A 13,955-nucleotide genomic window follows, 5' to 3' on the forward strand; every position below is an offset into this window, starting at 1 on the left:
TCTCTCTCTCTCTCTCTCTCTCTCTCTCTCTCTCTCTCTCTCTCTCTCTCTCTCTCTCTCTCTTTCTACTATCAAGGTACAAAGATCAATTCAAGATTCAATTTTTTCAGACCTATTACGAACAACATTACAGGCAGTCATAAGTTTTCATGATAAAATTGATATCTGCGCATTTTTATTGGGACTAAGGGACAAATGATCGATTGTCACAAGTCCAGAATGCGGGCATTTATTTCGCATTTATGCGATTGGCCAAAAGCAAAACAAGTTGTCTCACAAAAAGCCGAAGTTTTGGTTGAACGCAGCTAAATCGGCTCTCAACTACTGTGCCCAGCAAAAATCTACATTCCTTAAGAGATATGTGCGTGTGTGTGCGTCGAGCAATTAGGTATTACAATTGAAAAGAAAAATATCATCGTGTCTCTTAGAGGGCATGAAAAGTAATTACACGAAAATGTTACTCGTCGTAAGACGACACGTACAGGTACAGCTTTCCCTTGTATAACACAGTACAAAATTTGCATGGTTTTAATATGAAACGATCTCAAAAAATCGAATATGTATTCGGCCGATTTTCTTTTTCAATTGCTTTTTGCTTTCTGGTTGGGAGAAAGTGAAATGAGAGAAAAAAAAGACTAACTGTAACTTTTGATGAAAATTAGTCATGTAATCGTCGTCATCATTCATCATATGTTATGAATATATTTTTAATCTTTGCATCATAACAATATTGAATTTCATATTTATTTATTTATTTACTTTTCTTTTGTTTTTTTTCCTTTTCATAAAAACATAAAATTAATTTAGTTGTTCCTTTATATTGTGGGTATTGTTTGCAACGAAATTTTAGCTATCATAAAATTTCACACCTTAAGGCTTGGTTTCGATATGACACGATACACATTGCCTTGATTTATATTTTATTGAAGTTTAAATGACATTCATTTATATTATGACTTCGTTTAAATAAATAAATAAAAATACTTCGGTTACCGCGTTATACGAGAGATGTCCGTATATGAAAATTGCGTTAATAGGTATGAAAGGATGTGATTTAAAATTTGGGTCACGAATTAAAATGCAATCACGTCATAATAAAGATGCTTTTGGCCAAATTGGACTCATTTTTATATTGTAGACCAGTTGTGGCATTAGAAAAAACGGAGCACTTCGAGTAAGTAGTCTTAGTTTTTATTATACCCTACCATACACCATTTGCGACAGGGTTAGATGGAATTTGTGAGATAAATCGATACCGAATTATTTTCTGAATGATTGTCCGTCTGCCGTATCAGACAATGGTTTTTTTATGAAGTATTTTAATAAAAGTTCCTCCACATTTTCTGCCTTAGAAAGGAAATTGGATCGGAACTTTTTTTAACATTATATTATCCATTCGCAATTTTATTATATCGTAGTCCTTGCAAATATTTTGAAATTTACAACTTATTAGACTTAATGAAGAAGAAAATCCCAGACATCAGTTTTTTTTAAATACTCCACGAGGGATTCTTCCCTTAATTGTGTGGGGAAATTTAATATTCCCAAAGGGATTATGGGGAGAGACATCACGACTTAAGAATCGGTCCAGAAAAATACATTCATTCATTCGAAGCTCATGTATTTTATAAAGTTGCACAGCTTTCCGTAGAATGTCGTGACAGTTGTTAAGAAAATGTTTGTTTATTTGTTTATTTTAATATTTTAAATATACATTTTCTGTCAATAATCTGAGAAAACTAATTGATTCGATTTGCTTGGATCGCTGGTCACTGGCTTTTTGCTTCTTCACAACGCACTTGAAAAATTTCATGCGACCCCTCGACCTGACCCCATTACCTGGGCTCTAATGGGCAAAACATGAGAATCTATTATTTATGAAGACGTATCTTCAATTCCTGATACGACATATGATGTGATTCATAAGTTGCCGGTTGCTTTTGTTATCAAATCAATAGCATTTACAAAGATCCAATTGACGTCACGTTAACCACCATTATATATAATAACATTAAATATGGTCGGCAGATACCATGACGAGATTGGAGAGCCTAAACAAATTTGAAAATAGTGTAATTTTCGGAATAGGAGGAGGTAACTATTACAACCTATACCACTTCGATACCAGGTAGATGGCGGACGTATATACAACATCTACAAGGATTTGAGATAAATGTATCGGTTATTATACCGATCGATTCAGAAACACTTTCCAAATCGGTCTAACGTTTATCTGTCTAATGTGGCCATCATTAAGTGTTCAACCTGCAGGGCGCCATTTTTGACTTGGTATACTATTGCTTGTTGGTCGAAGAAAGGTTCCGATCGGACCATAAAAGGAAATAAAATGTAAAAATATTAAAAATGAACATATTTTCTTAAACAAAGTCATTTTGGCCCAGAACTTTGACTAGAATTTATTATAGAAATTATTTTAATCAGACTGAACCTTTATTACAACAACAAGTAACAAACGATTGTTTCTTATTGCTTTTCGTTTAAAGAAATGTAAAAGCATTTAAACGGCTTTAGTTTAACACAACGACATGTATTGTTGCAACAGAGGTAACCGCCCGTATTGAATTGATAGTGACATTCATTTCACCAGGAATTGTTTATCAGTGAAATCGCGCCTTTTGTCACTGTTTTGAACACTTTTCAATTTGTATAAATTTTTATCGAAAAAACGATGAACGAAGTAAATTAAATAACGTTCATAGTAAATGATGAATGATTTGGAGGATTGTGTTCGTCAATGCTTTCAATCTAAGTAAAGAATTTGAAGACTTAATTAAATTTGCAAAACCATTATATTTATGTTTATGGCAAATATGTATAAAATATATTCTAATTAAATTCAAGGAGAGCTTAAGACGCACACAAATTATAATTATTTAAAATGTGAAACGTAAGGTAAACAAAAAAAAAAAAAAAAATAATAATAATAATAATAATAATAACAATACTAATAATAATAATAATATTAATATTAGTAATAGTAGTGACAGTAATAACAAATAGTTATTAGAAATGTACGCGAAAAGCACTTGAAAAGTATTTAAGTGAGCTTAAGAATTTCTAACTCTTTCTTTCTGCAATAACTTCTTAAATACTTTGTTTTTTTGCTTTTTATAACGAAACTTCTTTTTTATAGAAACACCAGCAGCGGATATTGCGCAAAACACTACCGCTTCGACGAAAGTCACGAAACGAACTAAACGAAAAACTCAAACAGCTCGAAATGTTGATGATGACGACACAGTCAGCGTCAATAATCTAGAGCATAAAGCTATTGCTAGCGAGGGCGATGCGTGCTTAGAGAAACAGAAACATAATCGTAATAAGAAACAAATAAATGATGACGCTAAGTCACATTTACGTAACGTATCCAAACAGATGGATTGCTCAGCACCCACCCTCGACGAGACGAAGGAAGCGATACTTACTTCACGCACTTCGTTATCCAAGAAATCCTCCTGCTATATAAATCCACCGGATACATCATTAAGTGTTGACGTGCACAAAAGACGTTACCATAATTCTCAGCAGATCGTCGAAACAGTTAAGTCCGCATCAAAGCTTGCAAATCGAAATTCATCATTGGCGTTACAAAAGTCAAAAAGTTCAATGGCGAAAGAATTAAAAGATGATAAATTAAAGTCAAAAACGCGTTTGAAAAAGAAACGCAAAGCTTTCCAAATACCTCCGCCGCCTGTAGCCTCACCGAATTTGACAACCGAATCAAATGATAGTAAACGTAATCCCTTACCTGAAATCGTACTATCTAATGAAGAAGTCGCTCTCAGCGACACTCCGTTAATTCCCTTAAGCGATAACGGCATACAAACCATGATGGAGAAAATTCTAAATAAACAGAAAGCCGATAATAACTGTAACAGTGGAGAGACGAAAACTAAAGAAATTACTCCCATTAAGAATTATGGGAACGAAGAAAGTGCCGATGGAGAGCAAAATATTGTACGAACAATGTCGGGAAGTTGTTATCTTGAATTATATCATAAGTAAGTATAAGGAATGTTTGCATGAATATCTCATAGCATTCTCAGATCATCGAGACGTGATTGCACGTCCTTTAAAGAAACACAGTGTGAAATTTAAAGTTATATTTCTTTGTTTCTAATTCTCCCTCTCTCTCTCTCTCATCCTCTATCTCAATCTCCCGATCTCTCTCTCTCATCCTCTATCTCAATCTCCCGATCTCTCTCGTTCACTATATAGATGTAAAAAACTTCCGTTCCCATTATTTCGTTCTTGCTCTCTCTCGGTCTCTGAATTACTCTTTCTATCTCTATATATCTCCTCATCACTCTCTCTCTCTCTCTCTCTCTCTCTCTCTTTCTCTTTCTCTCTATCTGGCTATGTATTTCTCTTGAAGTCGTTATCTTAGCCAGCACGTTCAGTAGAGAGTAAGATTTGAATTCAATCAAAAAAAAAAAAAAGAAAAGAGTCAATTCTTGTGTAACATTAATTAAATTTTTTTAATGATAATTAGTCAATTAATTAGTTAATTAAACTATTAGTAATTCAACTTATTTGTGTCGTAAATTTGTCATCAAAACCGATTTTAAACTTATCTGTTTGCAAGCAACAACTTGCTCGTCTCTATATCAATTCGTCGTAAATACATATATTTGTATATATATGTAAATATTCTGTATTCGCGCACTTTAAGGTGAATCGCGAATACTCCTCACTACTCGCAGACCTAATTTAATTACATGTTTTTTTAGTGAACAGTAAAATAGCCAAGTGAGTGCAAGCATGTTTTTTGATTTTTTTCGCCGGTTGTTTGATATGCTATGTTGTCAACCCGCTTGTTAGAAGCATTGAATCCTTTCAGTTTTGGCCACAAAATGTTAGCAGAGATATTTGATTAACCTGAATGCATAAATGATAAATACGGCTCATTATCAAGAATCGCATTTAGAGCCCGCCCTTACACTTTACACTTTTATATGCGGTCCTCGGAATGAACACTGTAAACAGCGTTAGCATGCAAAGCGTTTAGATAATAACCCTCATAATTTCATATTCACAAACGTTCTTGAAATATATATATTTTTTTCTTTTTAAATGATACTCTTTGACATGTTAAAGCCTCGAAAGAAAGGAAAAAAAAAAGAAACAAATGCTTTATAATGCAATTAAATTTTCAGACTACAAGAGCATGAATTAAATGAATGAATAAATCAATTTAGACCTACTAAAGGCTCAACGATTTTTTTTTTTTTTTTTTTTTAACATTCCAATTCGAATTTTAGTAATGTCAATCCGTTCTAAGACTTAATTAATTCATCAACAAGTTTTCCAAGTTTTTTTTTTTTTTTTCAACAATTTATGATGACCCTTATAATAAGATTTGAATTATACATCTATCTCATCATATCAATCAAATATTTTCTTTCATTAGGATCCAATGGGAATGTTTACGGCAGTAATTCGCAATTTTGTCCTTATAGCAATTTTGACTTGTAACACATTCCATTCTTAGTCTTAGTGAAAAAGCACCTCACCGCTCGCCATTTGAAACGGGTTTTTCGCAATTTTCCCCCTTAATCGAACCAAAGGTATGCCAAATAATATTCACTATTCATTCTTTAATCTTGTTCTTCATTTTAAAATAGTCGATGCAGACGACTGTTGCGTACTTCTTCGCTTTGCGCGAATTTCATCGAGTCCTTCTTGCTCAGGAGTACCGCGGCGTGTCAAATTCAATTAATCCATTTTCACTTATCGCAGAAAAAGATTTCTTTTATTGCGCTTGAACCGTTTCAAAATAGTTTTCTTATGCCTAAAATTTCATCCGAAATCGTGAATAATTTTTCAAGGTCATGTTGATATTTTCTAACGTCATGTTATGGCTTTTGGGAGCCCACTGCGTTGCAATACCATCGGGATCCGTAGAACGATTTACCAATTTGAACGAAATATTTTCCTATACGAAATTATTCAATGGTTTGAAAAAGAGCGAAAGTTGTGCTATTGCAAAGACTGCAAATTATCGTTTGGGTACTTTCTAAAAATGAATATGGATTTTTTATTGCAAACAAAATCTGCATATGTGTTCAATCAATTCGGTACCGCACAATAAAATTAAACGAGAGACGTTACAATTCATCCAAAAATCCATCTTACGAATGTTAAGGAACTAAACTAAAAGAAAAAATATGAAATTTACTTTAGAAATCTATTTCAAATTTGCTTTCAATATTTTATAAGCGTATACAAATAGTTACGATCAGTCCATTAATTTGCTGGGAATTGCAAAAATATTGTTTATGATAATTGAAAATCCTAAATTCGGCCAAGGCTATGCATGATTTGCGGGTTTAGGCTGCGACGATTTCGATCAAGTTGTATTCGGAATTAATAAGAAACTTTCCGAATGTTGGATATTTTCTTAAGATGACTGACTAGCTTGCAAAGTTTCCCATAAATTGTACATAGTTTCCTTACTTGCGTAAGCTACTGCGGGCGGCGTGATCAGGCTTTAATGTATAAGTTACGCCTATTTTTGAACAATAAATATATTAGTTTGGGGAAAAAGAAATCCATTATTTTTTCGGTAGATGGCTGCACTGATAGATTTCTCGTAAAGTATCGATCAAACAATTTCAGATTTATGCTCGTTGGAAAGGTGACATTTCGCAGTAAAAAAAATTCTTTTGCTGTTACATACAGTCCGGACTTGGCACCAAGCGATTATTATCTTTTTCTTGCATTGCAAAATTTCTTTAATGATAAAAAATTGGAATCTAGGGAGGATTGTGATAATCGACTACTAGAGTTTTTTGCAAATAGGGACCAGGACTTCTATGAGAGAGGCATTTTGAAGTTACCTTTAAAATGGCAACAAATCATACAACAAAACGGTGCATATTTGACCCAAATCGAACAATCCGAAGCATGTTAAATAAAGTCTTGAAGTTCATATAAAAATAATGGTTTTCTTTTTCCCCAAACTAATATATAAAATTTCAATATTACACTACAGTTAATACCCCACGCCGCAGTGGATGAGTAACAGTTTCCAGATGTTCCAGGATATGTACGCCTTAGCGATCCCCTGCTGGGTATCGGGATTTTATGAATGTAATAGCGAAAATGTTCGGTTTTATAGTGGACAAAAGTACAGTGATTTTCTAATTTTTTTGCGAGAACTAGATGCATTTATTAGTTCCGCTTAAATATTGGACACAAAAATGCTTTCCATTCGACTATTTGAAGAAATTTTAACATAAAATGTACTCAGTCTAATGCAAGAGTAAGTTATCGTTAGTTACCCTATGATATCAAGCTATGTAAGCGGGAGTTGAGGGCATAAATTTAATGAACCATAATAGGTTTTCTCTCTAGTTTCTGGACTTTGTAAATTTTTTAAAGGGGTTTATGCCAAAGAACGCGATGAGCGATGAGATTCTTGAAGACAGATCTAGTTCACTTTCGATGTTTGCCTGTCTCACCCCCATCCCCTTCTCCCTTTTGTCCCACTCTCTCTCCCTCTCGCTCTCGCTCTCTTTCTCTCTCTCTTTCTCCCTCTCTGTCGCTGTCCTGATAACTCCATCAAATGTCAAATATTTTCTATCTTGTTTATAGCGATCGAAAGGGCGTAAGCAAATAGTTGAAGAAACAAACAAGAAAAGAAAAAATTTAAACAATTCTGAAAAGTTTTTATAAATTTTAAGAAGTTCTTTCACGTTGCATGTTAATTGATATATTCAATATACCTTAAGAAAATGCGTAGAAAGATAATCAAAATAATCTAAATTTAATGAATTCCAATATCAAATTAAATATTTATTTATTGTTATTTAAAACGACAACTCATGGTACATATGTGGAAAGGAACCGATACAGTTATCTCTAATAAAGTTTCCTATAAACGTTAACGCAAGCGAAATTTTATCTAAATAATATATTATATAAAAAAAGAACATTTGAGAGCGCCATTAACTTTTCTTTTTTTTTTTCTTTTCCACATTTCATAATAATAAGAAATAAGCACAACCCCACCATCATCGACGCAACGCAATACCAAGTCATTCAACATTCGAATGATGTCATCAACTTTTTCATGTTATTTATTTACACATTTTACGAGTATGATTACAAACGTATGTAAATATTGTATTATAGTTCGCTTTTCGCATGTGAATATGAAGATTCTCGCTATCGTGAAAGCATAAAACAGCGAAACATATACAAATGATTGGAAAATTTTGATTAAAAAAGTAAGGATAGTTAATACGTAAGTAAGTAAGTAAGTAAGTAAGTTAGTGAGGAGGAGAAAATTCGACAATAAATACAACAACAAATCGTACCAGCCCCCAGAACAATGCCTTAATGCTTGTACTTGCCGTGTATATATGTATGCAAAACAGTTTCGTGTAAAACGGCTCGTTAATAATTGTCACTGAGTATCCAAAATACTTACCAGTTAAAATTTAACTATGGATATGGATTTATTGAAGACGTAAAGACGTCAAATATTATTTATTAGCTTACATTTTATGCGCGATAGAAGTGGAAAAATAATGTAAAATTCTTATATTCATTGGATATTTCAATCAATCTATTTAGCTGCTGCGAATAAAGAAGAAGCTTAAAGAATGAATTATTCTCATTATTCAATGATTGAAGAATTTTATAGCCTAATAGTCAAATAATTCATCAATATGATTGATGAAACAAAATAAATTCATTCATTTATTCAATTGATTTTTACTATAATTTTGCCAACAAATTTTGCAATTTTGAAAATGATTTTCCCTAAGATATTGAAAATGATATGCAAATGATCTGCAGAAGCTTCAAAGTCCGTTTTGTTTTATGCCTAAGCACAAGTGAAGGTCGCTAATAAATATAAATCAATCGATGCTCTAATAATACATATGCAATAATAGCAATTCCAAGGCCACTACTCTGGGTGTTGATAACGCTTTGTCTATGTATATAGGAAGATTTTTGAATTCACTTAATGGGGTTTTTGAAGAATATTCTCCTCTCACTTCCTTTCTATCTGATAGAAGGTAGTGATGACTTCTACTACCTTTGGCGCAGATACCTACACGATGCAGTCCACTCTGCATTCTATTTAGAATAATACCATATTTACTCGATCATCAAAAATTTTCTTACTCCGTGCGATGTGTTCACAGAAAGAACGAAGGCGGCTAACAATACTATAATTTTATTGCTAATAAAATCACTACGAAATTTCTGAATAGTATTTACAACTGACTTGACAACATAGCCATATAGCCGCAACATGCAGAAGAACTCGCCTTATGTTATAATGTCTGTACTAATATTGTTTTATTCAATGTACATGTCCAAAATTATATATATATATATGTCAGATGTAAACATCGTCCCGATCCAACTTATTTAAACGAAAAAGAAAAAAGCGAGAATGATCAAAGCAATTTTAATTAAATTATTGTCCATCTGGGTGATTACTGTACAGTTACCATCTGCCTGACAACATATGAATCCAAAGGTACAACTAATGCTGTTGGAGGATATTTACGGACAAAAAGAAAACATTTTTCGATTGGAAGGTAGCACATGCACTTCTGTGCTGCTAACGTTTTTTGTTCGGGTCTTATAGTATGGCACCGATCGTATGTGTGCTAACAGATTATAATATCATAAGTTTTGATATATGTCGCCCGTTTTATGGTTCAATTTGATCAGTTCTCGTTGATAATCGTTTAAAAGATTAAGGCTTCGTTTGCCGTGCGATTTATCCAAAGCTCAAAATACTACCCAAAGCGCGATACTGCCCTCACTTGAAGCAGGTATAATTTAATACATAGTTGGAAGGAAAATCGCGTCGTCGCTAAGGAATTCATTTTATCCGCAATCTATAAAAATAGCGTAATAAAAAAGTAAGAAAATTATATTCGGCTGTGATCGAATCTTTTGTACCCATCACCATTATCCTAAAAAGGCATGAAAAAAAATAAATAAATAAAACCACTAAATTTTCATGCTCTATGACATAGAGTGGATGAGACAGATTCTTCTTATGTTCAAAATAAAAGTTTTTGTCGTATAGGCGCATAGGCGTTGTAAGCGCCTCCTTCGAAAAATTTATGACACTTCCCAGTCCTTTTGCAAATTTGTACACGATGTCTTCATTTTGACGGACGGCGTGGTCCCAATTTTCGTACAGATACTATAGGGTCGCTCATAAAATATACGTTCAAATTTTCACAGACGAAGAGACAGACAAGCTTAAAAGGGCACACCAGAGAAATGGAGTGACACATGATCTCTTTCTCGTTCTCTCTCTCTCTCTCTTTTTTTTTTCTCTTTTGCTTTTGAAAACGAAAGTGTTCTCAATGGGTGTCTGTCTTTGCTAGTTCACCTTCAATGCCGATCCGCGGGCAATAATTTCGAATGCTTTTGTCGAATCTTTGCCAGCAGAAGTATGTTTACTATAGGTAAAACAATAGACGAACAAATAGACGACAGATGGAAAGATATATACAGATCGATTGAGAATTTAGAGAATACATTTTATAGGGTCGCTGTAGCGACCTTCTACACGTTACAAATGTTTCAACTAAATAAATACATTTCCTGCCTCAATGTTTGATAATGTATATAAAAAGGTTGGATTTAGAAAGTTTTCTCGTCCTTTTTGTCTTACATCTTTTCATTCTGTGATTGTGATCGGTATAGATTTGCATGAGCTTATATTATATTAAATTTGTTTTTATAATTAAATGATCGAATGACAAAAAGTCACAAAAAGATCAGAGAATCAATCCGATACTTGCTCATAATAGGACGGACAATTAATATAGCAAAAATACGAGAAGAAATCAAAATAAAAATCAATCTATTAATGCGATTAATATATGAGAGTGGATGCAGTGTTCATAGGGAAAATACGCCTTTCGATATTTCAATTAAAGTAAATTTGAAACTTGGCTCGTTTCTTACAAATGTCGGTCATCTGTTTCGTTAACTGATATTCAAATTGTATTTTACTTATTATTAGCACAATATTTTTTCTATAATTATTATCAACTTTTCAATTTATATTTGCCCTGGCATGAGTCACGTATTATACATATGATATATGTGTATGCTTGGCTGTTCACTTTAAAAATGTTTGATCAATAAATTTACTTAAAGTTTATTTATCCAACATCCAACTCAAACTATATTTTCTATACATGCCTTATGTCTCCAGAAGTGCTTCGCTTCGCTTCTCTTTCTCACACGAAACTTGAACATTGTTTATCTTATTATAATGTTGACTTAATCGGGTTAAATCGATGCGAGACTCTTTCTATTGCATGACTGATTTCTTATCTATTTGTTTTGTTTTCGTTGTTGTGTTTTGCGAAATTAATGACCTTGACTTTGTATAATTGACTTAAAGGCCGAAAGGTAATTTAGAAATTTATAAAAAAAGCCAGTTGAGATAGAGAAATTTCGTAATCTATCTATATATATATATCTATATAGATAATATCAAAACATTAAACACTTATTGGACCCTTTCTGTACTTGAACTGTGATACGATCACCCTAAAGCGGCAATCATGTCAAGTCGAAGCGGGAATGCTTCAGTTCAAAACAGTGCATAAAACTTACTAATTAACTAACAAATTATGGTATGAGAAAGTTAATGAAAAGCTTTGATGAATGCTCTAAGATAAAGTGATCTAAGCTAACTTCTAAGCCAAGACAAAGTGGTCTAGGTAAACTCGATGCTACGCAGACTGTGTTTTTAATTTAAGCTTAGAATATATTCGCCTTAAGCGAATTCCCTCACACTGAAGTGCAAAGAAAACCGTTATTGTGGATCTTTGTAGCAGTTATTTAAAGCAAAGAAAATAAAATATAGAATAAAAGAAAGGTTTCTCTATATTTTTATATTTATGTTTGTATTTGTATTTAATTTTTATGTCTACTTGTTGTTATAACCTCCGTTGTTATACTACTTCGATTCATAAACAGATCCAAACTTGTCTATCGATCTGTCCGTCTTGTTTTTTTTTTTTTTTTTTTTTTTTTTTTTGTATTCAACCGACAAGCCGCAATTTTTCCGATATTCAGATGGGATTTGATGCATTAACTTGTTTTGGTCCAGGGATAAACACTATTGAAAATGGTTCGGATCGGAACACTTATTCGTTCACTTCCCATATAACAACTTATTGAGGATATTCATTATGACAATAGCTGTATTAAACGAAGTTGTCTAGGGCATTCGATTGTGAGCCGTATCACACCAGAGTGTGTTCACTTGTTCCATGTCTATATCCCCCAGCTAATAGCTATATAATAATAATAATAAGTAGCACTTAATAATTGCCTCCTGTTGGTCTAAGGATTTTTTTTTTTTTCATTAAATTTAAAGCGTTATGATAACAATAATATCATTCTTTTTGTAAAATAGCGATATAGAGCTTCGCACACAGAATTCTCCTTATCGTACTTCGGAGAGTTCATTTGTGAGTGCTTCATCCATTAAAGCTAAGTCATCTCATGAGGGTATGCCTAAAATAAAACCCATACCGCCACCTAAACCGAAGAAAAGCACGGAATCTTTTTCCAGCCAATCGATAACAAGTGAAAATTTGAAAATCGAAAACTTCTTGAAGGACACAGAGAGAAGTAGTAACCCAGAAATAGCGACACTACCCACATCGGCAGAGCATCGAGAAAGAGCAGAGATAGAATCGGCGCAATCATCAGCAAATATAAATCAAGAAGGAATGGCAGAATCGGCAGCACATACAGAAACGGTAGCATATTCACCACCGGCAGCGATTGTGGTATCGCTAACACCGCTCACATCAGCAATATCGGTAACATCTGCAAGTTTGATGCCATCTTCAACGCCGACAGGATCTGCTACATCGGTAACATCCGTCACAATTACAACATCGGCAACGTCGGCAACATCGGCGGCATCACCAACACCAGTAATACTTACAGCACCGGCAATATCAACAATTCCGGCCATACTTACGGCGCCGGCCATACTTACGGCACCGGCTATACCAATAAAACCGACAAAACCACCAGCACCAACTGCATTGGCAAAACCAGCAACACCGAGAACGCCACCATCGACGTCACCGCGAGCACCAATAACAGCCGTCGCATCACCAGTCACATCCCCCAAATCGATACCGTCCGCAACGTCAGTAACATCTGCCACTGAACCTGTGGAAGATTTGCGTATCGACGATTTAATCAAAGAGAGAGACATGTATTTGGAGTTATGTGTTGGAAATCCCTTTTATAATAATCCCAATTATAGCGAACCCTGGAAAATATTTTCCAAGTAAGTTGTAAAATTTTGACACTCGTCCTTAACCCAATCAAGCAGCGAATAATCCCTTCTCTTTTGTTTAGAATATCCGAGAAACTGGTGAACGATGTACTGGGCTCTGTAGAAAGCGATTTCTCCTTAGGCGTTTCAAAATTCGTCGAAGATTTTCTAGAAATAGAAACCAAGTCATGAAAAAATGGCCATCTCACGATAAACTTTGCCTATTTGCGTGCGCTTTATGTGATTCAAATTGTTTTTCCATTGCTTATATAGTTAAGTTAGTTTTAGAGCATTGTTTTTTTTTTTTTTTTTTTTATTTTTTTTTTTATTTTTTTTTTTTGGGGTTTTTAATAGTTTATATTTTTTTTTTTTTTTTTTTTTTTTATTATTTTTTTTTTATAATTTTTTTTTTTTTTTTTTTTTTTTTTTTTTGATGAAATACTATCTAACAGAGCAATACGGAAGGATAACATTAAAAAATTCCCTCAAGCATATTAAGAATACAAATTTGTTAAGTTTAGATTTAAATCTTTTGCGGAGATATGTAATGTGAAATTTTAAAGTAAAATCTTAACACCGATCCAGATTAAGGTCAGATTAAGATTTTAATTTAAAATGTTGTAACTACACT

At 33.4% G+C, this 13,955-nt stretch overlaps 2 protein-coding genes across 3 annotated transcripts in view; one reads left to right on the forward strand and one right to left on the reverse strand.

Annotated features, from left to right (window-relative positions):
* The window catches only part of LOC119644634 (transforming growth factor beta-1-induced transcript 1 protein), a 16,956-nt gene extending 13,822 nt beyond the window's left edge, over positions 1-3,134 (reverse strand). Inside the window, exon 1 of one of the 2 annotated variants that reach the window (XM_038044267.1) lies at positions 3,114-3,134. The gene's annotated coding sequence lies outside the window, so the exon portion shown is untranslated. The remainder of the gene's footprint in view (positions 1-3,113) is intronic. The other variant, XM_038044268.1, reaches the window with a different exon arrangement.
* The window catches only part of LOC119636699 (proteoglycan 4-like), a 15,972-nt gene extending 2,339 nt beyond the window's left edge, over positions 1-13,633 (forward strand). Inside the window, exons 3-5 of the mRNA XM_038032289.1 lie at positions 3,155-4,022; positions 12,443-13,336; positions 13,408-13,633. Of these exons, the coding sequence (XP_037888217.1) occupies positions 3,155-4,022; positions 12,443-13,336; positions 13,408-13,516 (1,871 nt within the window). The 3' untranslated portion in view covers positions 13,517-13,633. The remainder of the gene's footprint in view (positions 1-3,154; positions 4,023-12,442; positions 13,337-13,407) is intronic.
* Positions 13,634-13,955: the final 322 nt, after the last annotated feature.

This window comes from Glossina fuscipes, unplaced genomic scaffold, assembly GCF_014805625.2.
Source record: "Glossina fuscipes isolate IAEA_lab_2018 unplaced genomic scaffold, Yale_Gfus_2 0, whole genome shotgun sequence".
NCBI classification, from domain to species: Eukaryota; Metazoa; Arthropoda; class Insecta; order Diptera; family Glossinidae; genus Glossina; species Glossina fuscipes.